This window comes from Crocodylus porosus, unplaced genomic scaffold (genome assembly GCF_001723895.1).
Source record: "Crocodylus porosus isolate Cpor-Errol unplaced genomic scaffold, CroPor_comp1, whole genome shotgun sequence".
In the NCBI taxonomy this organism is placed as follows: domain Eukaryota; kingdom Metazoa; phylum Chordata; order Crocodylia; family Crocodylidae; genus Crocodylus; species Crocodylus porosus.
In genome coordinates, this window is record NW_017728947.1 from 108,716,626 (window position 1) to 108,742,679 (window position 26,054).

The following is a 26,054-nucleotide window of genomic DNA, read 5'->3' on the forward strand; positions in this document are numbered from 1 at the left end:
CTTCAAGAGCAAATTGGATGCTTATCTTGCTGGGATCCTATGACCCCAGCTGACTTCCTGCCCTTTGGGCGGGGGGCTGGACTCGATGATCTCCTGAGGTCCCTTCCAGCCCTAATGTCTATGAATCTATGAAGATGTGAGTAAGCAAACAATTCTACTAGTCTAGAAGGAGGCGGACACAGACTCGGCACTCACAAAGGTATCTCAGCTGATCTGTTGTAACTGCTTACTCTGTCCATGTCTGCCATGCCGTAAGTGAAGCTGGACCCACAATGGTTTACTGCATATAAAACAAGTGATGAATTCATTGTGATTTAGTGTCTGTTCTGCCAAGAGGTATAGCACACAGAAGAAGCAGTTGCATTGGATTCAGCTGGACTATGGGAGATTTCTTCCCCACCCCCTTTTATTCAGTATAACTATTTCATCTGTCTGTGCCAGTGGTTCTCAATTGGGTGCTGTGAGAGCACCTCAAGTGCTGCAACGCAGGCACTGCTACTGTGGCCAGGTGAAAGTGCATGCAGGACTGGGGCACACCCCTGCTTCTCCTGCGTTAGGCTTCTCTGATGAGCCTAAAGCTGGCAGGAGGGCTACTTTTGTGCTGCAGCCGTCCCTCCCCACCCCCACATACGTTCGCTCCTCCTGGAAACAGAAGTATGTGGGACGGTTGCACCTGCCCGTGCATCTTTGCTTCCAGGAGCCACTGTGCAGGTTTGGAGCAGGAAGGTCTGTGGCAGCAGCAGGCAGTCCTGCCTGTTTTAGGCTTCTTGAATAACCCCAGTGCAGGTTGAGCATGCCCCTTTCTGGTCTGGCTGCGCATGAGTCATGCAGAGCACCTTTACCTGGCTGCACATGGGCAGCCGTGGCGCCCGGCTGAGAATCGCTAAGGTAAGCTGAAGCAGCACAACAGTGCCTCTGAACTGAGGATGCTGCCGCATTCAAAACGGTGGTGGAGGGATGCCTGCCATTTAAGAAGCTTGAGAACCACTCTTCTGTGTCCTTAATCACTTAAGATGGGTGTGGGCTGAAGCAAGCTTGGGTGAGCTACAAAATATGTTTTAAAAAATGGTATTTTCAGCCTTTTGTCTTTCCTTTGGGCATCTTGAAATGGCTGAGATTTATGAGGCTGGCTGGGGAAGAGTCAATAGGACAAACCAACACCAAGTGTCTTTTTTTTTGTCAACAACGCAGGCGCCATTTTTGGAGCACTTCAAGACATCCTCGGAAGCCGCTCAGTGTCCAAGGAATATTATAGCCAGACGGGCCGCATCCCAGACTGGTGCTGTCTCAACAACCCTCCTTTGGAAATGATGTTTGATGTTGGCAAAACACCACCGCCGTTGATGAAGAGGGCTTTCTCCACAGAGAAATAAGCATCTAAGCACTACTCTGGTTTTCTTTTGACTGTTTCAAGTGCATGTAACAATGTTGCTCTTTGTATGTTAAGTAAATTATGTAACACTGTTTAAAATGAATGACACAGTGTGTAGCTTGGGAGTTGTGTTGGGAAGGGCTACACTGCAGATGGATCCAGCCATGTCTAGTCTAAAACCAGATGGGGTACTCTGCTTGTCTCTTTCTAGGGAGCATGTATAACTGGCAAAAGTTGTTACCAAGTCGTCTGTCCTATTTATATGTACAGTAGATGAAATTAGGAGGCTTCGTTTTTACTTTTAAATCAGAAGAATAGAGGAAACACTGCTACCAGAAACATCTGTTGAATTTTCTCTGCCAGACTCTGTGTGTGTCCACATTAACAAACAGTTGGCTCAAAGATGCATTAAAATATCTTCTGAAAACAGTTTTGTGATCACAAGGTCTGTGGAAAGGGCTAGGCCTAAAATTCCTATTTTCAGTGATTTGCTTCTGCCAGACACTGTCACATGCATTGTCACTCTAACCTACCTGCTAAAAACATTACCCAAACCATCTAACTGAACATTTAGAAATTATAAAGGAGAAGCTTAATAATGGAACTTGTCTCCCCACTTCAGAGAAAATGGAAACTTCCTCCGGCATTTTTTAAACACATCTTCCTATTGCATTAAGTATGAAATACAAACCCAAAATTAATCTGTATGGTAACTATTGTGTAATAACTACTAATATTCAGACCAAAAGCAATAAAGTGCCTCAGATTCATTAAGAGAGACCCAAGTGACCATTATTTTTGGCTTCTGCAGTTCAGTTTGTTTTATAACTGGCAGTGGGATATTCCATTTTCATTGCATGTCCCCACAAACCGTGCAACAGTCGGAGATTTTGGGCATCTCTACTGTACTTTAATTACTCCAAAGGTCTGTTGTTTCATAAATTCACTCTCAAAACGCAATCTTGTATCTGGATACGCACAGCATGCTATTGTAGCACTTAAAGTAGATGTAGTGTTACAGTATGTAGGTGTGTGAAATACTGGGGCTAGTTCTGGTGTTTGCACCAATAAAGAGCCTGAAAACTTGGGTGGTGTACAGAAAGTATTTGAGGGATGGAAAAAATGTCTTAAAATTAAGAGGTGACTTGTTTGCAAGGTGTAAGCCCTTTTTAAAGGGAGAATCCAGCAGAGGAAGGTGCAGCACAGCACAATGAGAAGGCAAACTGAAGTAAGATATTCTACTGAGAAATAAGACACAGATTTTTCCCACGCGAGTCTAGTAACCAGCAGAGCATATCACCAGGGGAAGCGGTGTCACTTCTGTTTCTTGAAGTCTTCACGTTGTGCTTGGATGCTTTCCCGAATGCTGCTTCAGCCAAACACAAGTTACTAGAATCAGTGCAGGGGGATGTGAATGAGAGTCCGTGACCCATTACCACAAAGCAACTGGCTCTTGTAAGAGGGAAATGATGCAGAGCGGTGAGTGCCTGGACCCAGGATGCGCCTCTCTCTCTTTTCTGGTGCAGGAAGGACAGGTCCGACTCGAGGAATACTTAAGGGAAGGAGCTCAGGTGAAATGGGGCCCAGGAGGAAGCAAGGCTCAAGTTTCCTATGGGGAAAAGATGCTCAGTGAGAACTTGGCAGACACTGGAGCTGCAGGCGCTGGGCTGTTGCCCAAAGCAGAAGTGAGGCTCCTTCAAGGCCTTCTTGTGAGTCGCTGCTTTGAAACAAAGACGAGGAAATTGGGCAAGGGTGAAGGAACGCGGAGCTCGCGTACCAGGGAGATTTGGGCAGCCGGACTCTCCCCAGCACAGGGCAGCACGGTGGTCACCGCTCTGCGGGGAGACAGGCCCCGAGGCCCAGCTGTGAAGGCTGCACCGTGGGATGGGGATGCTATTGCCCCGTGGGCCCTGGATGGCGGCGGAGGCTGGGCCTGATGCTCCGACAGTCTCTTCTGGCTTCCAAGACTAAAACCCTACAAACGTTCGCTGTTGGGGAGTTGCAGGCACTTCAATGCCAGCCTCTGCAGGCCGCGGTGCTGACCGGCTTCCCGATACTCCCCTCTCCCAGCACGTTCACGAGCTGCCCAGTCGGGGCTCCCGATGCCCCAGGCTCAGGATCTTCCGGCTACACAGCGCTGCCCACGCTACCGCTCTTCCACTTCCCACCCCGGAGATGTGGGCCTTGGCTTGCCTCCCCGGGCAGCGCGGGTCTCGCTCCAGTGTGGGCCTCCTCCATGTGCCCTGGAGGGGAGAAGGAGCCCGGCGCTCGGTATTTTTAGTCCCAGGCGTGGAGAGGGCTCCCCAGGGTGTGGGTTGTGTTTTGGGTGGTATTTCCAGCAGCTGATCCCAGTCCAAGCTCAGCTGGGCGAAGCTCGGGAGCCGTGTCTGCAGGTGCCCGTGGGCTATGTCCCGCGTGCCAGGCCGGGGGTTGGATGCTCCCCGCACCCACACGGACATCCTATGGGCACGTCCCAGCCCCCGAGGGCTGTGAGTCCAGATGCCCCCAGCCCTGGCCGACATTATCCCACAGGCCCAGCCCTTGTCGAGCGCAGTCGCGCCCTGAGCTGTAACTGGGCTCGCTGTCGTGCACCCCCGGGCAGGGCAGGGCAGGGCCGGCCTTGTGGGCCCCACGCGTGCTTAGCAGCTCCTCGGGCAGGTGCTTCTCATCACTGCTTGGGGCAAAAAGGCACGTGCCTTCTCCCCGCCAGCGCAAAAGCATATGCGCCCAACGTGGGGCTCGAACCCACGACCCTGGGATTAAGAGTCCCATGCTCTACCGACTGAGCTAGCCGGGCGCTGAAAGCCACTTTCTTCCGGAGACTTCTTCAGAATTCTACGCCTCGCTGCGCGTGCGCGCGTAACTCCTGGTCAGCGTTTGCCCTCCCCTTTGGAGGTGGGGCTGGGGAAGGAGGAACAAGTCAGAAGCAGGCTGCGCATGCGCGGCCATGACTCCGCAGCAGAGCTGATTGGCCGGTTGCGTGGGCCAATGGGCGTGCGCTTTGTTGGGCAGTGGGGGTGCTGCCGTGACTGGCGCCGACGCCATGAGCTCTATCGGCACCGGGGTGAGTGCGGTCGGGCCGGGCTGGGCCTGCCCCTCCCCCCTCCCTCCCATTTCTCCTCAGCGCGGGGCAGGGAGCGCCGCTGAGGCACCGGGAACCGGCAGGGTGGGGCCGCCCCTCTGCCAAGGGAAAGCTGGGGGAAGGTGGGCCCGGCCGGGCGGGGCGGCGCTGCGTGTGCTTTGAAAGACGGGACCGATGAGCAGTGCTTTTGGAAGCTCCCAGGAACAAATCGGTTCTGAAAAGCTGCTTTTCTGGAGTGGCGATGCCTGGGTGGAAGCAAGCGGGGTTTTGGTTGGGTTTTTTTTGGTGATGCCTCGTATTGGACCGACTCTGTAGTTGGCCGAGAGGTCAGGTGAGCTTTTGGGTGCAAACAGCCCTTCTTAGGGTTTGAACGTTCAGTTAAACACGATGAACAGTCTTCTGTTAAACAGAACTCTTCCTCTTCCCGTCCTTCACGTGGTAAAACACAAGTGTCGCTGTTGGTCCTGGATGCTGCTGCTCAGCCAGGAGGTGTCGCTGGTGGCCGGCCCTGGACTGAGTCGCCCAACTCCCCCACCCGCCTCTTTGCTCGCTGCCCGGCTCCTGGGACACGGAGCGCCTGGGAAGCGCGTTGAGAATGTGAAAGGTGCAGCGGTATAGAGAACAATGTCGTCATCCTCTCCCTTTGCAAACTGCCTGAAGAGCAATTTTAAAAAAGCATTGCAGATGTTAAAAATACTAAGAACCGCACAAAAAGTTACATTTGTGTGAATGTCTTATCTTTACTGTAGCCTCGAATCCCTGAGGTTCCTGCAGGGTGCTGTGCTTTGATGGGTTTGAGTTATATAGTGTGACTATTCCTGAAAGAAGTGATTTTTTTTTTTTTTAATTACTTTTAATTAAGCCAGACAACACTGATTCATCTTAAGTTTCTTTATGTATTAAGGGAAACCATTGATTTACATGTTTTGTATTTTTGTCCTCTTTATTCAATCACCAAAAGCCATGTTAAAGCACATCCTGCTTTTCCCAAGAGATTTAAGACTTTTCCAGAAGAATGATTTAGTGCTGCTTGTAATATGAACTGTATTTATAACGCTTTTATGCTGAGTGTGTGTTTGTTTGTCTTCTACAGTATGACTTGTCGGCTTCCACGTTCTCTCCAGATGGCAGAGTATTTCAAGTTGAATATGCCATGAAAGCTGTGGAGAATAGTAGGTAAGACAGATGTTTTTTCTTTATCAGTTTCTAGAAAAAAACACAACAAAAACAAACAAAAAACCAGTGGAACTAGAGTAGACGGGTACAGTGACATAGCAGTGAAAACTATACTGTCAAAATAGCTGATGAACAATTGTGTTCCTGCCCTTTTGTCAGGAACATTTTCTGATAAAATATGTAAGGCATGTAATGACTGCTCATTTTGGCAGGACCAAAAGCATAAAATAATATTGTGAGAGAATGCAAAGGATAAGAGTAAAATTATCAAAACATACTAAGGATAATAAAGCCTTATCCTGTGGTGCAAAAGCTGATTGCAGGGTTTGCTCCTGGATGGGAGATAATGTCAGTATGTCAAAGCCCATTTTATAGATGTTGAATTGAGGTGCTGGGAAATGACTTCCCAAAGCCATGCAGGCTTGTGATAACATCGTTGGAGGCTGCCAGTTCCTTGAGGAATGAATGTACCAAACTTACAATGTTGGCTTCCCTAAGAGTACCTATATTTTTACAGATGTTGTCCAAGAAGCAGCCTGCAAATATAATTTTATATGCACTGTGTACAGCTTGCAGGTTGGCCTGACTCACCAGCAAACGGAGAGGAAAGTGTTTGAGAGAGGAATTATGTCAGTCTGTACGCATGGACTGTATCCGGCCCTGATCCTGACTAGGGGGTCTGTAGAAATAAACTGTTTAAAACCTCCAGTTCGTAGCTGTATATCATCTTGACAACATATTGCCAACTTGGTGACATTATTAAGGGCCTCAACCTCTATAATACCATTCTAAAACTAAATAGGGGTATCCTGAAGTCTGAAACTTGCAGCCAGAACTGTTGTCTTCTCATTTTTAAAATGACATGTGCCAAGCTGTAGTTAATAGTGATACAGAAATACCGGTTGGTTCCATGTGGTCTTCCAGGAATACCTTTTGAATTCACTTGACTGGTGGAACTCATAGTGTTGGCTAGGTTCTGTTTTCATCTCATGTTCTGTATGTTGGCAGGGAACATGTATGAGATGCCTAAATGGAGTAGGCAGGGACTGTAATCCTTGTGATCAGGTGAAGTCCAGACATTTTGAGATACTTATCCAACTACTTGGATGCACTTAAGAGCTGTGCTTCTGTTCCCCTGGTGTGGGCGAAGGGAAGGGAGGAAAATGCTAAAACATTGTTCGTTTAGAAAGTTTCAGGGGTTGCAATGCATCTTCAAGGTAGAACTGAAATGATGGCATTCTGTTGTACTTATTGCTGTGCACACTTATATGAAAACATTACCATTTAATCGCTCAACCCCACTCCTAAAGCTTTAGTGTTTTTTAAAGACTGTTGTTACATTGACTTATCTTTCAGTACAGCAATTGGCATAAGATGTAAAGATGGTGTTGTATTTGGAGTAGAGAAACTTGTCCTGTCCAAACTTTATGAAGAAGGCTCCAATAAACGTCTTTTTAATGTTGATCGACATGTTGGAATGGTGAGTATTATTTGACGCTCTATGTGTGCTCTCCTAAATCTAAAGCCCAGTTTGTACAGTGTCTATTTATTGGATAATCCAGTATTAAATAGCTTCTTAACTTACTTCATATTTCTAAGCTTATGGTGAGACGTGTCAGGGGATATCTAGGTGACTGCAGTTCTGTTTGTATACTTCTCTGCCTGTTTTGGGGTGTGTTTTATATACACACACATTCAGGAAGCAGTTCACTTTAAAGTGATCTGAATGCCACTTCTGGAATGACACTTGCTGATTCTAAAAGCTGTTTTTTTCTCTCTTTTTGGTGCATGAACCAGTAATGTTCAGATAAGGGCAAGAGTATTTGAGTATTTCAAAAAAACTCTTAATAATTATAACAAAGTACTGAAGTAAAGCAATGCACATGAATGACTACATTGACTACATACGAATTTCTCATCTTGTTTTGAAAGTGGGGGCTTCAGGTTATAATGGCTTGTGTAGGGTGATGGGAATGTATAGGTTACTGGCTGGTCTTCAGTAGCTATGTGAGAGAAGTCAAGGGGCAAACGGGGATGTTCTACTCAAAGCTGCACCAGTAGTCATGGGAATTGGTATAATTTCTGTCGTAGAAATGCTGTTAGCAGGTGGATAAATGCAGTTGTGGTCCAAGTTGTAGCATCCAGAGAATAAATACTAAAGGTGCTTGCTTGGGGTTTTTTGTCATCATTACACTCTGCTCTATTAACCATTTAGTTTAACGAGATGCTTTAAAACAATAAAATAAAGGTAACAATTGTGTACTGATAGGGTAACATTTTCTGAGGACTTACCATCTTTAATTTTCTCAGAACCTGATGAAGGGCATTTGAGCTGAAAGCTTGCAGGAAAAGATAATTTTTTTGTGATTTCCTAGTTGGTCTAATAAAAGGTATCATTTCTGAACCAAGTGTTCTAGATTTTTGCATGTCTTGATGTTTCTGATGCTTGCTGGCATGTGGAAAATCGACTGGTTCATTTTGCAAAGTTGCATAGTGCAGTGGGGATCTGTTTTACAATTCACAAACAGAATTAAACCTTGTTCACTGAGTTACAAAAGGTGTCTGCATTTTGACTGGCTGTTAATGCTTTTCATTTCAGGCAGTGGCAGGACTCTTAGCAGATGCACGTTCTTTGGCAGACATAGCTAGGGAAGAAGCCTCTAACTTTAGATCTAACTATGGCTATAATATTCCACTGAAGGTAAGTGACTGGTGTAGTTCCTTTGATCTTTTAACAAGATGATCTATTTAAATCGCCTTGAGGCATGTTTACTGTCGTAAATGAAGTGTTTCAAAACCCTTCCTCCCTTTTCCCACAGCATCTTGCAGATAGAGTAGCCATGTATGTACATGCCTACACACTATACAGTGCCGTGAGACCTTTTGGCTGCAGGTATGTCTTTCAAATATATGTATACTCTTTATTTACTGCCCACCCAAAATCTGGTTTAGTTATTTAAGTCAGTCTTCACATAGCATCTATGCTTCAGTAAGTGCATTTTAGTGCAATTTTAAGTGAAAAGCTTGTGTGTATAAAGATACTTATATTATACAGATTTTATTTAAAACTTCATATCTACCTTTTAACTAAAAAACCCCCAAAAAACGGCATTCTAAAGGCTGCGAAAAACCAATGTAAGAAACCAGCAGTCAGTTGCTGAAAAGAGATTGTGCCAGCAGCTTTGTAAGTGGTAATGCCCTAAACTTTAAGAAGGGTTTAAGAAGTTTAGAAGATAGCATATAGGGGAAGTTTTGCTGCAAGAAAAATGAGACCTCAGTAAAATCTTTAATTCTAGCTATGCGTCGGTTGATGGGTGCCAGCGTATTGTTTGCTATAGTTAGCAGAGCAAGCAATACGCTGGCATGCAACAACTGATGCATCTCAAGCAAAACTAAGGAAGTTATCCCCCCAGTCTACTCAGCATTGGTGAGGCTGGAGCTGGAGTACTGCATCCAGTTCTGGGTGCCACACTTCAAGAAGGAAGTGGAAAAGCTTGAGGGAGTCCAGAGAAGAGCCACTCATATGATTAGAGGTCTGAAGAGCAAGCCATACAAGGAGAGGCTGGCTGACAGATATGGTACTGTTCAGCCTAGAAAAAAGAAGACTTCAGGGCAGGATTTGGTGGCAGCTTACAAATATATCAGGGGCTAGGCAAACAATTATTCACCGAAGCGCCTCAGGGAAAACCAGGAGCAATGGTCATAAACTCCTAGAAGAAGGTTTCAGACTGGATATAAGGAAAAACTTCTTCATAGTTCATGTGATGAGACTGGAAAAGACTCCCAGCGGGGTTGGGGCAGGCACCTACCTGGAGATCTTCCAAGAGAGACTGGGCACACATCTTGCTGGGATTATTTAACCCCAGCAGTCTTTCCTGCCCAAAGCAGGGGGAGCTGGACCTGATGGTCTCACGAGGCCCTTCTAGTCCTGAACTTCTGTGAAATCTCATTTAATAGCACAATATGCGTCTTCTAAAATTTCCTTTTGCTTAATACAGTTTCATGTTGGGATCTTACGATGAGGATGATGGTGCTCAGCTGTACATGATTGACCCATCAGGTGTTTCATACGTGAGTACTTCTATTTTCTGACGTAGTGGCTCCTTTTCTAAAGGTCTCTAATAGGTTCATGAAAGCATTTTCCTTTAGATTTCTTTGGAATAAGCAGTCATTACTTCTGCTTGACACTGGAAGCAGTATGGTTTTATGGCATTGCTATGCTGTCTTTTGAGCTGAGTACTTTGAGAGTGAGTTCTGGTGAATCGCTGTGGTTGCAACTGTCGGTGCTGTTTATATCGAGTTTTCCTTTGTTAGAGATGAGTTGTCATAGACTTCTGGAGATGAAAAGTAGTTTTTCTTCTGTGAAACCTACTAAATCTGTGTTCATTTTTTTGATAAACTCTGCATGTCAGTTCATTTGCTCTGGCTATGTGTTTTGGAGATGGGTATTAAAGGGAGGGATGCTGCCTCACTCACCACTTACAAAAAAAGTGCATGCAGTGCATAATTGTCCTGTTTACAGAAGTTTAGCTCCAAGTAGACTGGCGGCTCTCCCTTAAGGCACTGTAATTTGTTTTAACAATCAGCACAAAAGCATGTTGTTTATAAATCCTTGCAGTATGGTTTTATCTCTGAATAGTCAACTAGATAACAAAGAGCAAAATGGTGTGTAATTTTAGGAAGCAGTCCATTGGTTGTACCTGGTCCTGCAATTTTATATGCTTAATGAGATCATTTGTAAAGGAAGGAAATTCAGACATTTCAGAGTGCTGTTAGTTCATGCCTCAGCTTCAGGTCCTGAATTTCCTGATTTAATTTTTCACTTAACTTTTTATATCCACTACTATATCAACGCTTTATGGAAATAAGGCTGAAAGAACTCAAAATGTTATGAAGTACCAGAATTAATTTGGCCACATAAACTGGTTTATTATTTACGCTTGGCTTAGTTTTCACTTGTTTTTTACCTACAGAAAAAATAAGAGCAATTGTGTTGCAAAGAATTCAAAAGATCATCATGTCACAATGGTTTTAACATAAGTTTCCTACCTGAAATATCTGAATTCATAGATTGTAATCTTGTTAAATTGTGTTTTGGCACGACACCCTGGCTGAGAATTACAGCAGATTAGCAAGTGTCTAATGCGAACAGTATGAAACAGTATTATTTAGCTACTCTTAGCTAGTTCTAGATCAGTGATTCTCTCGACCAGGGTGAGGCAGGATCTTTATAAGGGTGCTGTGCAATATGAGCACCAAAGTGTGCAAACGTGTGCATGATTTGTATGATACACCTCGGGATTTCATATAGGAGTCCATTCAAATAAACCACAACAGGTGAGAGTGGTTCCTGAGTTATTTGCAACAGACGATCTGCTCTATTATTTTCTGTAGTAAAAAACTGAGTGAAAGCCAAGAGCTGGCATTTTCCAAGGGGTGCCTTGAGTCTAAAAAGTTTGAGAACCACTAGACATGTAGAACCAAGTTTTAGATGTCAGGGCATCTAGAGAAGCTTTTTGGAAAAAGCTCCTAGTTCCTTGCACAGAGCTGGGCAAAGAAAGGGAATGTCAGTCAGTGTCTAGGTCAGAAGGTGATGTTAGAAATAGTTTTGCACCTGTCTGGGAACTGTGGTAAGTCAAATAAAAATAGAGGTTGCCATGAATCTGAAGAATGTTTACCTTAAAACAAGTAAATTAACTTTGCTGGAAATGGACATTTTGAAATGCAAAACTGTGCTAGACTAGCAAGGAAGCAAAGGATGCCCGACTAAGGATTAGGGCAGTGCAGAAAACTCTATAAGCAAGTTTCTTTTCATGAGCCTTGATCACCAGAGGGTGCTAGGGAGAACTATTCTGTTTGTGGAATAAATGTGATATGCAGTTTGAAGACACACAAGTGGCTGAAACAAACTGATAAATTCAAGAGCTACAGGTTACAAAGGTTTAGATGACTTGCCTCCAGTTCCGAAGAACCCTAAGGAAGTGTCTGAGCTGCTAATAAAAAATACAGTATGTGGTAATATACTTGTATATTGGAAGGTAACTAATGACCCTGGATTTGAAAATTTGTACTGAGCTGACCCTGGAACTACACACTTGGTTAATTAGGGACTGACAAAAAACAAATACTGTCATGCATCTTGAGGTCTCACTGCTGAAGTTTATCAAAGATAAGAATTTTGTTATGTTTATATAATGATGCTGGTATTGGGATCAGTGTTTTTCCAAAAATATAAACGTTCTGTGCTTCAGGCCATAGTGGTACACTAATGGAGTGTGGAAGAAATGATGTCTGTAAACAGATTATTCTCCAGTTGTCCACTGGATTTCTTACACCTTTCTCTGAAACATCCGGTGCAGACTAGACTGAAGAGTTCGTAGTTGTTGCAGTCTTGTTTTTCAGTAGTTTGTGAATTCTTTTCTGAGAGGTCAGGAAAACAGCCAGATCCTTTTCTATGTCCTTCCTTCATGGAATAGTATATTTACACTTGTTTTAGCACCACTGTGTGTTAAAGTGTTTGCAAGGCAAAAATAAGCAGAACCACTTCTTTTTTTTAACCAGAGGTTCTGGTGACTAAGTATTTCTTACTCATAGAAAGAATATAGCATGTTCTGTTCATGAACGCACCCAAACCTTAAAGCTGCAATTCTGGTGTAGGGCAAAAGTCGGCAAGAACTGCCAGTTTTCCAATACAAAATGCTTCAACACACAAAACACACTATGTGTTCAAAAAGAATGTGATGGGAAGACACAGGCAGCCTCAGAGTGAGTTGTTGTGGAAAGCTGTAGCTGTGACTGTAAAGTAGGGATGTGGAAGCTAAATGATTAACTGTTTAGCTGATTATCCTTTAGCTTGGGATGAGTGCAGTGTGGCAGGGAAGGGAAGCCAAGTAGAGCCTAGCAGGAATCTGAAGGCAGCAGGGCAGGAGAGAAGAGCGAGGGTGAGGGGGACTAGTACCCATAGCCTATGAGGAAAACAGAGCAGCTAGGTGACTAATAATAATTAGTTAAGCAATTGGCTCCTGATTCACAGGTGCTCCCTCCATCCCAGCATAGGACTTCACTGGGCTGTGTTGTTTGGCTGGGCTTGTCCCCCACCCTGACCCAATTCTGAATCTATAGGGCTTCCATAGGGGCTCCCAGCAGCAGCTGCATCTGACCTGCTGTGTCATCCACTAATTGTTTAATCGATAGAGTAGGAGGTTAAACAAATATTATTTTAAGAACATTATTGATACCGCTACTCTAAAGCAGTCTGTAAACCTCTAGAAAGCAATACAGATTGTATAGCCACACTGACCTTTTTGGTACTTAATTTAATGGTACACAGCAAACATTTTAACTTTGGGAGCTTTCATTTACTCTGGTAACTTGTGTTACTAGGATTTCTTGTATTTACTGAGAAACGTGTTTGTAGGTAACAGTGCCTATAGGCATCCTTGCGTATCATTCTAAATCTTAGACTAGTTTTCCTGACTTCTTACAGATAAACAGAGTATTAAAACCCTCCCTGCAATGTAAGACAACATCAGTCTAACTTTTTTTTCTTTTACTTCTATAGGGTTATTGGGGCTGTGCCATTGGTAAAGCCAGACAGGCTGCAAAGACAGAGATCGAAAAGCTTCAGGTAGGACAGGGGTTTTCAACCTTTTTTGGTTGGTGTAGTCCCGGCAGATGGTCGAGAAGCAGGGAATCCCATGGCCCATCAACCGGGAATGGGGGGGAATCCCCCAGCTGATCAATTGGAGGGGGTCACTGGCGAAACTTGAAGTGCCCCCCCACTTCTCTGCACTGCTTCTATGTACCCCCTGGGGGCTTCCCAGATACCCCCACAGGTATGCATACCCCTGATGTAAGATGTTAAATAATACAGCATTCAGTGCATACAACCAATTTGTAGTGATTTACCTTAAGATAAATATTCTTGGATAAAACTGTTGTACTGTGCCTTGTAGGCTTCAGAGGAAAGGTTTGTGTACTCTAGCACCAGGGAGGTCAGCTGGTTCATGAGACTGCTTGTTCCGCATGGAAACACTTCTCTGTAAGTCGCAGTGATGGGAACATTCTCTAAAGAACAATGAATGGAGTAGCAGAACTATGCTTTGCCCATGTAGGGTGACCACTGAAGTACTACAGATTCAACTAAAAATGTGTATTCATGGAACATATTAAAGATCAGATGTTTATCTAGTCAGGTGGCACCTGTCTGTTTTCTTACTGGCTTTCAGCATACCTGTTATAAACAGCTTGTAGAGACCACGTACAAGTATATCTTAAAGCAGCATAAAGATAGGTGGCTGCATAACAGAAAAGACTTTACTGGCATGAGTTTGCATAGGTAACTTAATCACAACTGGAAAAAAAAACTTGAGTTCTGGGCTCATGTTCCAGTTAACCTTGTATACTGGGCCAGACTGATGCAGTATATGCAGAGCAGAGACCAGTTTTAGAATAGTTAATTTTTTTCCTCTTCCTCTGTTTGTAAAGAGAGGTTAGTTAAAAAGAGCCAGACAGCTTAATTGTCAGACTGAGGGGAAAAAATGTCTAATTTCCTCTTTCTAACAGGTTAATTTTCAATTAACCAGCTCTTAGGTTAATTTTGTTATGGTTAACCACCAAGTCACAATGATGGATTCTGAATGTATTGCTAATACAGTACTGGAATGCTGCGAGTTTGGACACAACCTGTTTACAAAACTGACACAAATTACACTGGGACCTGGAGCAGGCAGAGGTGCCCAAGTCCCTTGGGTAGCTGCTTGAAGTTAGTGCTATCACAGCACTTTGCCACTAGATGGTGGTGGAGCAAGCAACAAACAGCCTGTTTGCTTTGACCATATAATTACCCCAGGATAAGATACAGACAGACGACACCAAAACTGATCTTTCCCACAGTAATTCTACACCAGATTTGAGTAAGTCCCTAGTGGCACTGAAATACCAGCATAAAGACTGATTACACTTGCATAAATATGTTGTGTATCCAGGCAGGGCCTTACGGGCCATTTTGGGGAAAGGAAAAGAAAACATCATAAGGGAATTTCTCTTCACAAAAACTTTTGAGGTTTCTCGGAAATTCATTACTTCAGAAATAATTAACACTTTTGTCTCCCCTACAACTCCTGGAAAAAACTGTGCACAATACTAATTATTCCTTTAATAATGAAGATTAGACAGCTTGGGAACAAATAGTGCAGAAAATGAAGTCCACGACAAGCTGGCAATTGCATGTAGGGTTTTCTGTGCTCTGCAAGCTAATTAAATGAGCAAACGGGAGTTTTTAAAAAACGTGTTTAAAAAATGCAGTTTTGGTCTACAACCTATATCGGGAACATCATTCTTTAATGTTTAAATGTGCTGATGCCTGTAAATTTTCAGGAAATACGTATCTAAACTGCAAGCTAGATGCCCTAAGCATGATGGCAATCCCTTGTGTAAGCTACACAAGAAGTATTATGGAGAAACTAAATTACATTTGGCCATGTTTTTAAGCTTGCAACAAATGATGTGGAAATGTAGACTGAGCACCATGCTGTTTAGTACTTTGCCCGCATCCCTTATGAATTGCTGGGAAACGGAGCTGTTATTTCATCCCTGCATTGCCTCAATATAGCAGAATAAGTGGCTCCTCCATTTACCCAAGAGGAAGTGGTTGACAAGGAACCTGATGTATTTAAAAAAAAAAAAAAAAATTGGTCACATGCATTTAACTTTAATTTGGCCCTGGATGGGTGCCCCTAAAGACTGAGGTATAATTAAGTTCAAGAAAAAAAATTAATACTGAACTTGAATTGTGTAAAGTCAGCAACTGGATTGGTTATTGCCTGCAGGTTAGCTTTAAACTGGAATGACTGCAAACAAATCCCAACAGAAAATCTTTGAGTATGATGGTTACAGTAGAGACCAATCTTTGACTGTCATTTAATTATACCTCAGGTTTTTTTGACAAGTTCCTAAAGCTTTAAGATGTGGATGCGTTTCTGTTTAGCTCCAGCTGAAAGAACTAAAATGTGGGTGCAGACTTCCTATGAGGCACTCACTTAATGACATACCGACGTGGGAAAGGGCTTGGACTGGCAAACAGCCTTCTGAAAAAGTTCACTTCTGTTCAAGTGTATGCCTTCTGTTTCTCTCTGGATTTCACCCTTTGTCAGTAGTGGGGAGCATAGTCCTGCTGTGCACCCACCTGGCTGATACTGGGTGTCCTCATCTCTTTAACAGCTAGCTTACTCTCTTTGGAAAACAGTACTGACATGTACTTTCTTCATCAGCAGATGAAAGAAATGACCTGCCGTGATGTTGTTAAAGAAGTTGCAAAAATGTGAGTTTTCCCAATCCTTTTCCCCTCCTCTGCACATACACCATTGAAAATGACACTGTGTGAAAAATTCAGTCACCCAAAGCTTAGTTTCAGGTGTTAGTCCTGTGCTTAGATCTATGCTCTGCTAGTTTTGGTTATATGAAAAGCATACTTGATGTCTTGAAAATATACAGAAGACAAACTGAGTACACACTTTTACCCTTTCCATCAGTCGCTTCAGATATTACAAGCATGTCTCTCTTTTTTTTTTAATTTAAGCAACCAAACCACAAAAAACCGAACCACAAAAAAATGCAGTCTTTGGGATACAAAATGAACGCCAGAGTTGAGCACTTCCTTGCCTTGTCAAGGGATAAAGCAGAGGAACTGTTCCTCAGAGACCCTTAATCCACTAAGAAAGGGGAATATATCAGTGCATGGTCACAATAACAAAAAAAACCCACTTCTCATTCAAAAGATGAATGATGGGTGTAGTTGATGCATTGTCTAAATAACTAAAATTGGTGCCTAAAATTTTAGAACTTTAGACAGTTTGCTTGCAGGTGATGCTTTGTATCCGAGACTGAAAGATCGAGGAAATCCAGTGCGTGCTCTTAACTTTTGCTTCCTTATCCATGTTCTTGACCGTGCTCACGTCTCTCTTGATTTTGAGCTTACTACTCGGCTATCATATGTCAGACAAGATAAGATAATGATGAGCATGAATATAAACTGGGGGTGCAGAATATACAAACATGTCCCGGGGTATGAAATGTGCAGTCTGGTCAGCTTTTAAGAGGACAGAACTACAACCGTCCTTTCTGACTTGACCCAAATCAGATATTACTGTAGGTGAAGTAAAGTTACTTTATTTTCAGTCTACTTAATGAGTTCTTGTCCGAATGTAGGTGCCTGAAACAATAGTAATGGAGGTCCATGCTTAGTAGGAGGCGTTAAAGTACTTTAGTGAAGATGTGAAGAGGCACAAAATTTAAACACCAGTCTTGCCATTATTTAAGTCTTTCAGATGTATCTAGTAAGGCTGTGCAAAGTTTCAGGTGTTTCAGGCCGTTTCAGTGCACAAAACACCAAGTCTGAATTGAAACGGAAGGCTCTGAAACATTTCAGAAAATGTTTCGGAGCCAGGCTTGCAGGGAAACAAAAACTAAGAGGGAGAAGAAGGGCGGTGGGCAGGGGGAAGGACTACTCTGATATTGACATGTAGCTCCTGGTTTGATTCCCCAGCTCTTCCCGGGGGGGGCTCCAATCTGCGTGCGGGGTTTCAGCAGGCTGCCACTGCTGGCCAGGTCCAGCAGCAATTGCTTAGCGCAGCCTGTGCTGCTGTGCCTGTGCAGTGCTGCTGCTGGCCCCAGCCCTGGACTACTGCTTCCTGTAGAGCCAGGTTGTGCAGCAGGGCAGTGCTGGTCTCTACCATGCAACCTGGTTCTGTTGGGAGCAGAGATCCACCCACGGCCCCATCCTGCTCCTCATTGGGGCTGTGCAGCCCGTGGCCCTAAGCCCCACCCAGCTGGAAAGGGCTGTGCGAAACTTCACTTGCAGTAATTCTCAGAGTGGGGTGCCATGCAGTGTTAGCACTGTTAGGTGTGCAGACACCTACATCTGATTGGCAAGGTAAACCCAGAGATTTCAAATAGGAATCCATAGCGTCAGAACCATTCTGATCTGTTGTAGGTTTCCTGAGTTCTTTGCGAAAAAATTGTTCTTCTGTGATCAAGAAATGAGTAAAAGCCAAGAGCTGGCACTTTGTAAAGGAACAGGGGGGAAGGGAGGCTTGAGTCTAAAGAGGTAGAGAACCACTATGCTTTTAGAACTCTTTCATGACCCTGATAAACATCATAGCACAGGGATGGCATAAAGCAGGAGTGCTCAGTCCCTCGCCCATAGGCCAAATCCAGCCTGTAGGGCTCCCTGTGAGTCAGGAAATTTGATAGTGGGGAAACAGTGGCAATTCATACTGCCACTCCTGTCCTGCTGCAAGATTCTCAAGCCCTGTGCAGCTGGGCTAGACCCTGTCCCCTGCACAACCAGAGGATGTCTGAGCCATGCCCTGTACCACCACCACCTCCTCCCCACATGGAGCTGGACTGGGGCTAAACTGCTCCGCTTGTGTGTGACCAGAGCAGCCCACCAGCAGGATTCAGTCTGCAGGCAGATGGTGCACTGGCCATCTGGCCTATGGGGGTGAAAGGTTGAGCACCACTGGCATAAAGTATTTGTTCTGCTCCTGAAGCAGCTAGTTTTCAACTTAACTTTGAACCACCTACGTCAATATAAGGAATGCAGGTTTCTTTGTCAAGCAGAACATTCACTTCATTTGTGGACCAATAGCTTAAGGCTCTATATTCTCTACATACCCCTGGCAATGAGCAGGAAATGCCATTCTGCCCTCAGGCTGCTACCTTTGCATGTCTTTGTAAAAGTGCGCATGCAACCCCACACACAACTTGTACCCTACAATGATATGCAGAATTAGAACACACATGGCCAGTTCAAAAACTTGTAACTTGGGCACAGTATGCTTACTGCAGGCAAACAATCTTAATTGAGCTTCAGTCACAGTCAGTCAGTATAAAGTGAGTTACAACAGGCATATTTACTACTCTGCTAGTTGAATAATATGACAATCTCAAAAAGGGAAAAATGCAGTGTCATCATCATCTCCATTTACCAGCGCTTAAGTTCCAGACCAGTGGAGACTAACCCTTTTGGCAGGCATCACAAATTATCCCTGCCCCTTCATGAGTGCCATGCCAATCCCTTCCCTGCCCAATCTGCTGCTCAGCTTTCTGCTTCCTGCCCTGTTTGCTGTGTCACACAAGCTGCCATGACACACATGCCACCAGTTGGCCATCGCTGTTTTAAACTACCTGAATTTTGATCAGGGATTTTGAGTTCTACTCCTGTACCAGAGACTGATAACTTGGTTGTAGCTCAACCCAAAACACCACACTCTTTTTTTAAGTCATTAGTATAAACACTAGATATTTTGATTTTATTTTTTGTAAAAAATTTTTTCAGTAAGATGAGAAACTGTAAACCCACATTGTGTGTGTTGGGGGAAAGGGATGAATGGACAAGTTGGATATCTATATCCAATCTGTTTAATTATTAAATGTAACAAATAGCTTTTAAGAGGGAAATTTGTAAGTAGCCAGTTAATTGCAAACTTCTCTCTCCTTTCTAGAATCTACATAGTTCATGATGAAGTAAAGGATAAAGCTTTTGAACTTGAACTCAGTTGGGTTGGAGAAGGTAAATTTAATGTATTCTTGTTTATAGAAATAATGTAGTTCTGATGGAAGTTTTGTGTCGGTAAATCTAAAGACTCAAATAACCTGAAGTGCATTAAATCCTTGTGTAAATCATCCTAGACAGACACTTAACTGAGATGATTTAGTTGGAGATGTTCCTGGCTTGAGCAGGGGGCTGGACTAGAAGCTCTTGTGGAGCTGGTCCTCTCTAACCCTATTCTCCTATGATCCCATGAATGACTTACAAAATTTCACTTGTATAGCAATTAAGTACTAAAAAACCATTTCAAAAGATGCTTTCATTTATAGTGACCAAGGGAAAACATGAAATTGTGCCGAAAGACATCAGGGAAGAAGCAGAGAAATACGCCAAGGTAAGCAAGAGAGCTTTATTTATTCAGTTGAAAATTCCACTTCACAAGGAAACCTGAACAGAATGAACTGAACAAAGTTCACTTCTTCCAGTGTGGTTGCAACTAAGTGCAAAGGTAGCCTAGAACTCTTAGATTAACGGATCTAGAAACATTACCTGAAAGAGTTTAGAAGGGAGATTAGCAAAACAGCATAATCCAGTTGTATCTTCAGTTGATCACATTCAAGAGCCTGGTAACGGTGGCATATCTCCTTGCCTAAGTAAGGACAAAAATCAGCGTATTAGATTTAGAACTTGTTCTTGTGCCAATGTTTAAGTCTTGTAGTCAGTTGTGCCGAGTACAGTAACTCCTCTAAAAGCAAGAGCTGGCAGGAAGAGAGGTAACTAGTAGACAGAGGATCTCACCAGTTATACTAGCTTTGGAAGCAGTAACTGCATTTAAGTGTTATGCACACAAGTAGCAGTATTGGACAAATGATTTGACATTCAACCCATACAAAAGTTAAGGTGTTTGCACAGCATCCTGTAGCAGTGTGCATATGAGACCTTGTTCTCTACCTCCTTCCATGTGCAAAGCCACAAATCTGAGCTTCCTGCTTGTGGGCAGCATACCTTGCATCAGTACAATAACTCCTGCTACAGAGAACCAGATCCTTTATCCAAATTCCTATGACTTGCGGGATGACCTCTCAACAAGGGCTAGAATTGTAACGTGTGTGTATTTGTGTTTTCTAAACAGGAATCATTGAAAGAGGAAGATGAATCGGATGAGGACAATATGTAACACATTGTTACTTCAGGACAAATTTTATTTTAGCACAGGTTTGTTTATTATGCATCAACCATGGGTTGCCATTATGTACTTGCTGGAAGAATACCATGACCAACTTGCACTAATAAATATTCCCATTTACTTTTCTCTGACTTTTGGAAGTCAGCTGTGATACTGGAAAAGTCAAAGTAGAGCACTTCAGACCCATATAAGTTTTAATAAGATTCTGAATTAAAGGTCTTTATGTCAAGAACAAAAGATTTTCCTGAATTAACTAAAGCGAAGCTGCAAAATCTGCCTAATTGGAACACAGTACTTCCCCCAAATACTTTACTGCTCACTTGCAGATTAAGATACTTGTCCTGTAAAATTAAGTTACCTCTTGTCTAGATGAGCATAACTTTGTCTACACTAGTACTTGTCTGCCAGGGTGTCATAGAATCATAGAAGTCGGGTCGGAAGGGACCTTGTAGATCTTCAAGTCTGACCTCCTGCCTGGGCAGGAGAAAAAACTGGGCTCAAAATGATCCCAGCCAGGTAGGCATCAAGCCTCCTCTTAAAGACCCCCAGGGTAGGGGCCAGCACCACTTCCCTTGGAAGTTGGTTCCAGATCCTAGCTGCCCTGACCGTGAAGTAGTTCTTATGGATGTCTAATCTAAACCTACTCTCCAACAACTTGTGGCTGTTATTCCTTGTTATGCCAGGGGGCACTAGAGGAAACAACGTCTCTCCCAAACCCTTCTGGTCCCCCCTAGTGAGTTAATAGACGGTTACCAGGTCCCCCCATAACCTTCTCTTGTGAAGGCTGAACAGGTTCAGGTCCTACAGGTGTAAGATCCTTTTTAAAGGGTGCTGCACAATATTAGCATTAAGTATGCAAACATTTACAGGAATCACAAAGGTAAACCCAAACAAAGGTTTCAAAAAGGAAGCCAGTACCAAAGAACACTGAGCTGTTGTGACTAAGTTCTTTGCAACAGCAATATTGCTCTTAATTTTTCTGTAATTACAAAACAGTTTAGAACTGAGGGCCAGTGGAACAGACTGCCTGGGGAGGTTGTGGACTCACTGGAGGTCTTTAAGAGGTTGGACTGGCCCTGGTCCGGCCTATGCTGTGGGTATTCCCCGTGCTCCTGGGCTTCATTAGTTGCTGCATGAGGCAGGGAAATAGTTTTTCCTACCCTCCTGCTGCATTTTGTATAAATGAAGTAGGTAGCCTCCAGTTATTAAGTGTGGTCTTGTTTTCAGCTTTGTGCTATCTCTGCATTTAACAGTTAGTCATGACCATACCATAAATCCAGATTGACAAGCCTTGCAAGGAGGTTAGGCTGGATCTGGCAGCAGTTGGGAGATTAAGGTGTGTCTACCTGCAGTGCAGATGTGAGGCTTGTGTTAAGTAGGTTAGAGTTGAGATGTCTAGCAAGTATATCACCTCAGGCACTTCAGACAAGTACAGGGAAGTATCTATGCCCATGCTTTAAATTTCCTTTTAATACCAGTGTGAATTTAGAGGATTAAAACTAAAATGACTAGCCTCCATTAAGGAGTAATTTAATATATTTAAACTACTAAGCAGTGCAAGCTTGTTTTAAAAAAAAAAAAAAAAAAGGCAAGCCATAAAGTGACAGAAGCTGGGCCACGATAAGCTAATTGTTGATATTTTTCAGAGATGGAGAATTTATGCCAGTTTATTCAGGAATTTCTTGTTCCAATTTCAACTGTGAATGAAATGGCCATCTCCAAATAGAAGTCATGAGAACAATACACCTCAAAAGTCTGAGAGGACAAAAACATTCACTTCCATGCACCGATATTGTAAGAAGAATCACATGCAAAGCTATCACAACATCTAAGAAATGTTCAGCTAAACATCTTAATGCTATTTTAAAAATGTATTTATTTAGACACACAAATGGATTTTAATTTCCACTAAGAGCTTGACTAAGTCTCGCAAGTACAGCCTAAAATGCTACGTTAATTGTAAGAAGTTGGCTTTAAATGTGTAAGAGTATTAACTTCAACATATGAATGGCTCGCAGCTAGTGAGAGTCTGTGAACAGTCCAAACCAAGTGCTTCAGAAGTTTAGGTTCCCTATCCTAACCCCCTGCTCTCCGAGTAAGGGTTTGCAAGCCAATCAATCCCTGTATGGGACTGCTACAGTGCTCCAGCTGCTGGCTGCAGCTTTAGTTTCAGAACAGCGTCACCACTGTGATGGCTGATAAGCTCTGAGAGGAGAAGCAGCACCCTTTGAAGTAAAACCTTAAAACTGCTGCAAGTCTTTAATTCAGCAACCTGCTGCATGTTACACAAGTTGTGAACTACCCAGAGATAAACTGCTTCTACTGTATGAATGCAAGTGAACGAATTCAATCCTGGCTCTGGAATATCACTTTTGCTGGTAGGAAGTTCAGCAGGAAAGAACAGTTAGAAGTTTGGTCTCCCCTGCTTTCCCCCCTGCCAAGCCCTACCTGTAGAAGAACAGAATAGTTTCATAGTAGCTAGGGTCAGGAGGGACTTGAACAGATCATCTACCCTGACCCCCTGCCACAGGCAGGAATGAATGCTGGGTTCACAAGACCCCAGACAGGTGATCATCCAACCTCCTCTTGAATTTCCCCAAGGTAGGGGTGAGGACCACTTCCCTGGGAAGTTGGTTCCAGATTCTAGCCACCCTAACTGTAAAATATTGCCTCCTGATCTCTAACTTAAACCTTTTCTCCATCAGCTTATTACCATTGTTCCTTGTCACCCCAGGTGGTGTTGGGGAAAAAAGGGCTCTACCTATTTGCTGAGGATCTCCTGTGATGAGTTTGTAGGCAGCCACCAGGTCCCCCAGTCTCTCCCCATAGGGCCTGTCCTGCCTCTTACCAAGTGGGTGGCCCTCCTCTGAACTCTAAAAAGGATGTGGCCAGCCTGGAGAAAGTGTGGCACCCACTACTGGACACAGTACTCCAATCGTGGCCTGACCAATGTTGCATAGAGGGGGAATATCACTCCTCTGGACCGGCTTGTGATGCATCTTTGGATGCATGACAAAGTATGGCTGACCTTGCTGGCTACGGTCTAGCCCTGGCAGCTTATGTTTATCTTAGAGTCAACAGTGACTCCAAGATCCCTTTCCACCTCTGTGCTTTTAAGAGGGGAACTCCCCAGCCTGTATGTATGCTGTGGATTCCTTCTCCCAAGGTGCAGCACCCTGCATTTATCTACATTGAACCCCATCTATTCTCATCTGCCCACTTTTGTAGTCTGTCTAAAGCTAGTTGCAGCCTCTCTCTCCCCCTTCAAGTGTGCCTACCTCACCCCACATCTTAATGTCATCGGCAAACTTGGACAATGTGCTTTCAACCCCCTTGTCCAAGTTGCTGATGAAGACATTAAACAGTGCAGGACCAAGGACTGAGCCTTGGGGGACCCCACTGCTCACATCTCACCAGGTTGAGTACAACCTGTCCACCACTACTCTCTGGGTGCACCCCAGCCAGTTTTTTACCTATCCAACTGTGTTGTAGGCATCAATGCCACAGTTGCTTAATTTATTGAGAATGGGGTGAAACAGTTTCAAAGGCCTTCTTAAAGTCTAGAAAGACTATGTCCACAGCAACACCGTCGTCCAAGGATTTAGTTACCTGATCATAAAAGGCAATCAGGTTGGTTAGGCAGGACCTGCCTTGATGAACCCATGCTGGTTGCCCCTAAGCATGATCTCCCCTGCTGGTCCCCCACAGATGTGCTCCTTGATGATTTCCTTCAAGATCTTCCCAAGGACCAAGGAGAGGCTTATAAGCCTATAGTTACTTGGGTCCTCCCTCCTCCTTTTCTTAAGAAATGGGGCCCACATTAGCTGGTTTCCAATCCCCTGGCACCTGGCCAGATGACCACAAATGTTCATACAGCCAGGCCAAGGGCTCCACAATGACCTCTGCCAGCTCCCTCAACACCCTGCAGCTTTAAAAGTGTCCAGCCCTTCCAGAAGATCCATAACCACCTCTGTGCTGACCCAAGACCTGTCAGAGCTATCCCTGAGACTGTCCCTACCTCTGGCAGGAGGGATGTCCTGGTCAAGAAAATAGAGGCAAAGAAACGGTTAAAAATATTGGCTCTCTCATCTGCTGTAGCCACAAGGTTACCATCTGAGCCTTGTAGGGGCCCTACATTGCCTAGTGCCCTCTTCTTGATCCCAGTGTACTTGAAAAAGGACTTCTGTTGCCCTTAATCCTGGATGCTAGCCTGAGTTCCATCTCTGCCTTGGCCTTCCTAATAGCCCTCCTACGCTCACGGGCCAAGGAGGAGCACTCCTCCTCCGTAATAGCCCCTTCCTTCCACTGGTTGTACACCCCCCTTTTAGTCCTCAGGCATTCCTGAATGCCCTTGCTGAGCCATGGGGGTTTCCAAGTACTCTTACCCCCCTTGCTTCTCTCAGGGACTGGTACCCTTTGGGCCTGGAGGATTGCCCCCTTAAGGTACAACCATCCCTCATGGACTCCCATCTCCTCTACCTTCTGGGCCCTCAGTCCTCCCCCACTAATCTCCGAAGCTCACTGAAGTTGGCCCTTCTGAAGTCAAGGGCTTTAGTCTTGCTATAAGTCCTTGACATCCTGTGCTGGATAGTGAATTCCAGCACGTGATGATCTGAGTAGGTTAGACTTACTGAGTCCCAAGTCCCACTTCTTGTGTGATTTTGGGAGAGTCGAATTGTGTTAGAGGCACAAAAAAGTACACTGCTGCACAGGTGCATATCCAGATCCTCAGATCTCTTGCTAAATTGCCTAACCCTGGGGATGCCTAAAGTCTGCCTGTGCTCAAGCTTGTTAATTCTATAGGCACCTAAAGGTCCACCTCAAAAGAATGCCTAGAAACACCTCAGCACCTATATTTAAGCCCCACCAGGAACCACAATCTCACATGGTTCAGAGTTCATACCCACCACACTGAACATGGTAGTGGTTGCAGCTGCTTTCCTTCAAAATGCAACCAGAAAAGTTGGTGCCTCCCTTTTTTCCAGTAGCTAAATAGTACAGCGCTAATGGGGGAAGGAATTCAATGTCAGCAACTCTGGGTGATTAGAAGGGAATCAAGCACCAGCCAGGGGCTTTTAAAAAGTTAAGCTGGGAGGGCAAAGAGAATTGAATACTCAACTGCCTGAGGTTTTTTAAATGTCAACTTCACTGAGCAATTCAGTGCAGAACGAGCCAGTTTCCTCACTGAGAAGTCAATGTTGAAGTTAAGTTTCTGCTCAGTTTGGAAGTCCTCTGGTGAACCAGAGTGCACCATGCGTGGATCAACCAATATTTACTTATTTAGCCCCAGCACGAGTATCTAGCTTGCATGTGCCTGCCTTACTTAGGAGATCCCAGCCAATGATTGTTCCAGTTAATGCCAATGCATGGTCACTTTGTGAACATAAGATAGTGGCAGTTATTCCAATTTGGTTAAAATGTTTCTGTGTTTTCAAAAAAGTGGAAACTATGCCCCTGCTAGTCTCGTTACTCAGTTCTGCAAAACATACTAGTCCAAATAAATCTTACCAATAATTCAGATCTGTTCAAGGAACCACTATTCAAATTGTCATCACAACTTTTTCACTGGTCTAGATTCATAGATGCTAGGGTCAGAAGGGACCTCAATAGATCATCGAGTCCGACCCCCTGCATAAGCAGGAAAGAGTGCTGGGCCTACATTACCCCAGCTAGATACACATCCAAC

The 26,054-nt window shown here is 44.1% G+C and overlaps 2 protein-coding genes, 1 long non-coding RNA gene and 1 other non-coding gene across 7 annotated transcripts in view; 2 read left to right on the top strand and 2 right to left on the bottom strand.

Moving 5' to 3' along the window:
- ACTR10 (actin-related protein 10 homolog) overlaps window positions 1–2,146 on the top strand; it is a 22,215-nt gene extending 20,069 nt beyond the window's left edge. Inside the window, exon 13 of the mRNA XM_019550887.1 lies at window positions 1,192–2,146. Within this exon, the coding sequence (XP_019406432.1) occupies window positions 1,192–1,373 (182 nt within the window). The 3' untranslated portion in view covers window positions 1,374–2,146. The remainder of the gene's footprint in view (window positions 1–1,191) is intronic.
- Window positions 2,147–4,096: 1,950 nt separating this feature from the next.
- On the bottom strand, window positions 4,097–4,169 carry TRNAK-CUU. The gene has a single exon. It is a non-coding gene; the product is annotated as a tRNA-Lys (tRNA).
- A 163-nt stretch (window positions 4,170–4,332) lies between these two features.
- On the top strand, window positions 4,333–20,493 carry PSMA3 (proteasome subunit alpha 3). Of its 4 annotated transcripts, none has more exons than XM_019550889.1 (11): window positions 4,333–4,436; window positions 5,548–5,630; window positions 6,987–7,110; window positions 8,230–8,331; window positions 8,450–8,523; window positions 9,629–9,701; window positions 13,192–13,257; window positions 15,902–15,951; window positions 19,124–19,203; window positions 19,512–19,576; window positions 20,315–20,493. In XM_019550889.1, the coding sequence occupies exons 1-11, from the start codon at window positions 4,416–4,418 to the stop codon at window positions 20,357–20,359; spliced, it is 783 nt and encodes a 260-aa protein (XP_019406434.1). In that variant the 5' UTR covers window positions 4,333–4,415; the 3' UTR covers window positions 20,360–20,493. The 4 variants fall into 4 exon arrangements, with proteins under 4 accessions (XP_019406434.1, XP_019406436.1, XP_019406435.1 ...); XM_019550891.1 differs by having other exon boundaries at window positions 19,136–19,203; XM_019550890.1 differs by having other exon boundaries at window positions 15,905–15,951.
- LOC109320677 overlaps window positions 19,571–26,054 on the bottom strand; it is a 9,207-nt gene continuing 2,723 nt past the window's right edge. The window contains exon 2 of the long non-coding RNA XR_002103839.1: window positions 19,571–19,831. This is a non-coding gene — a long non-coding RNA (uncharacterized LOC109320677). The remainder of the gene's footprint in view (window positions 19,832–26,054) is intronic.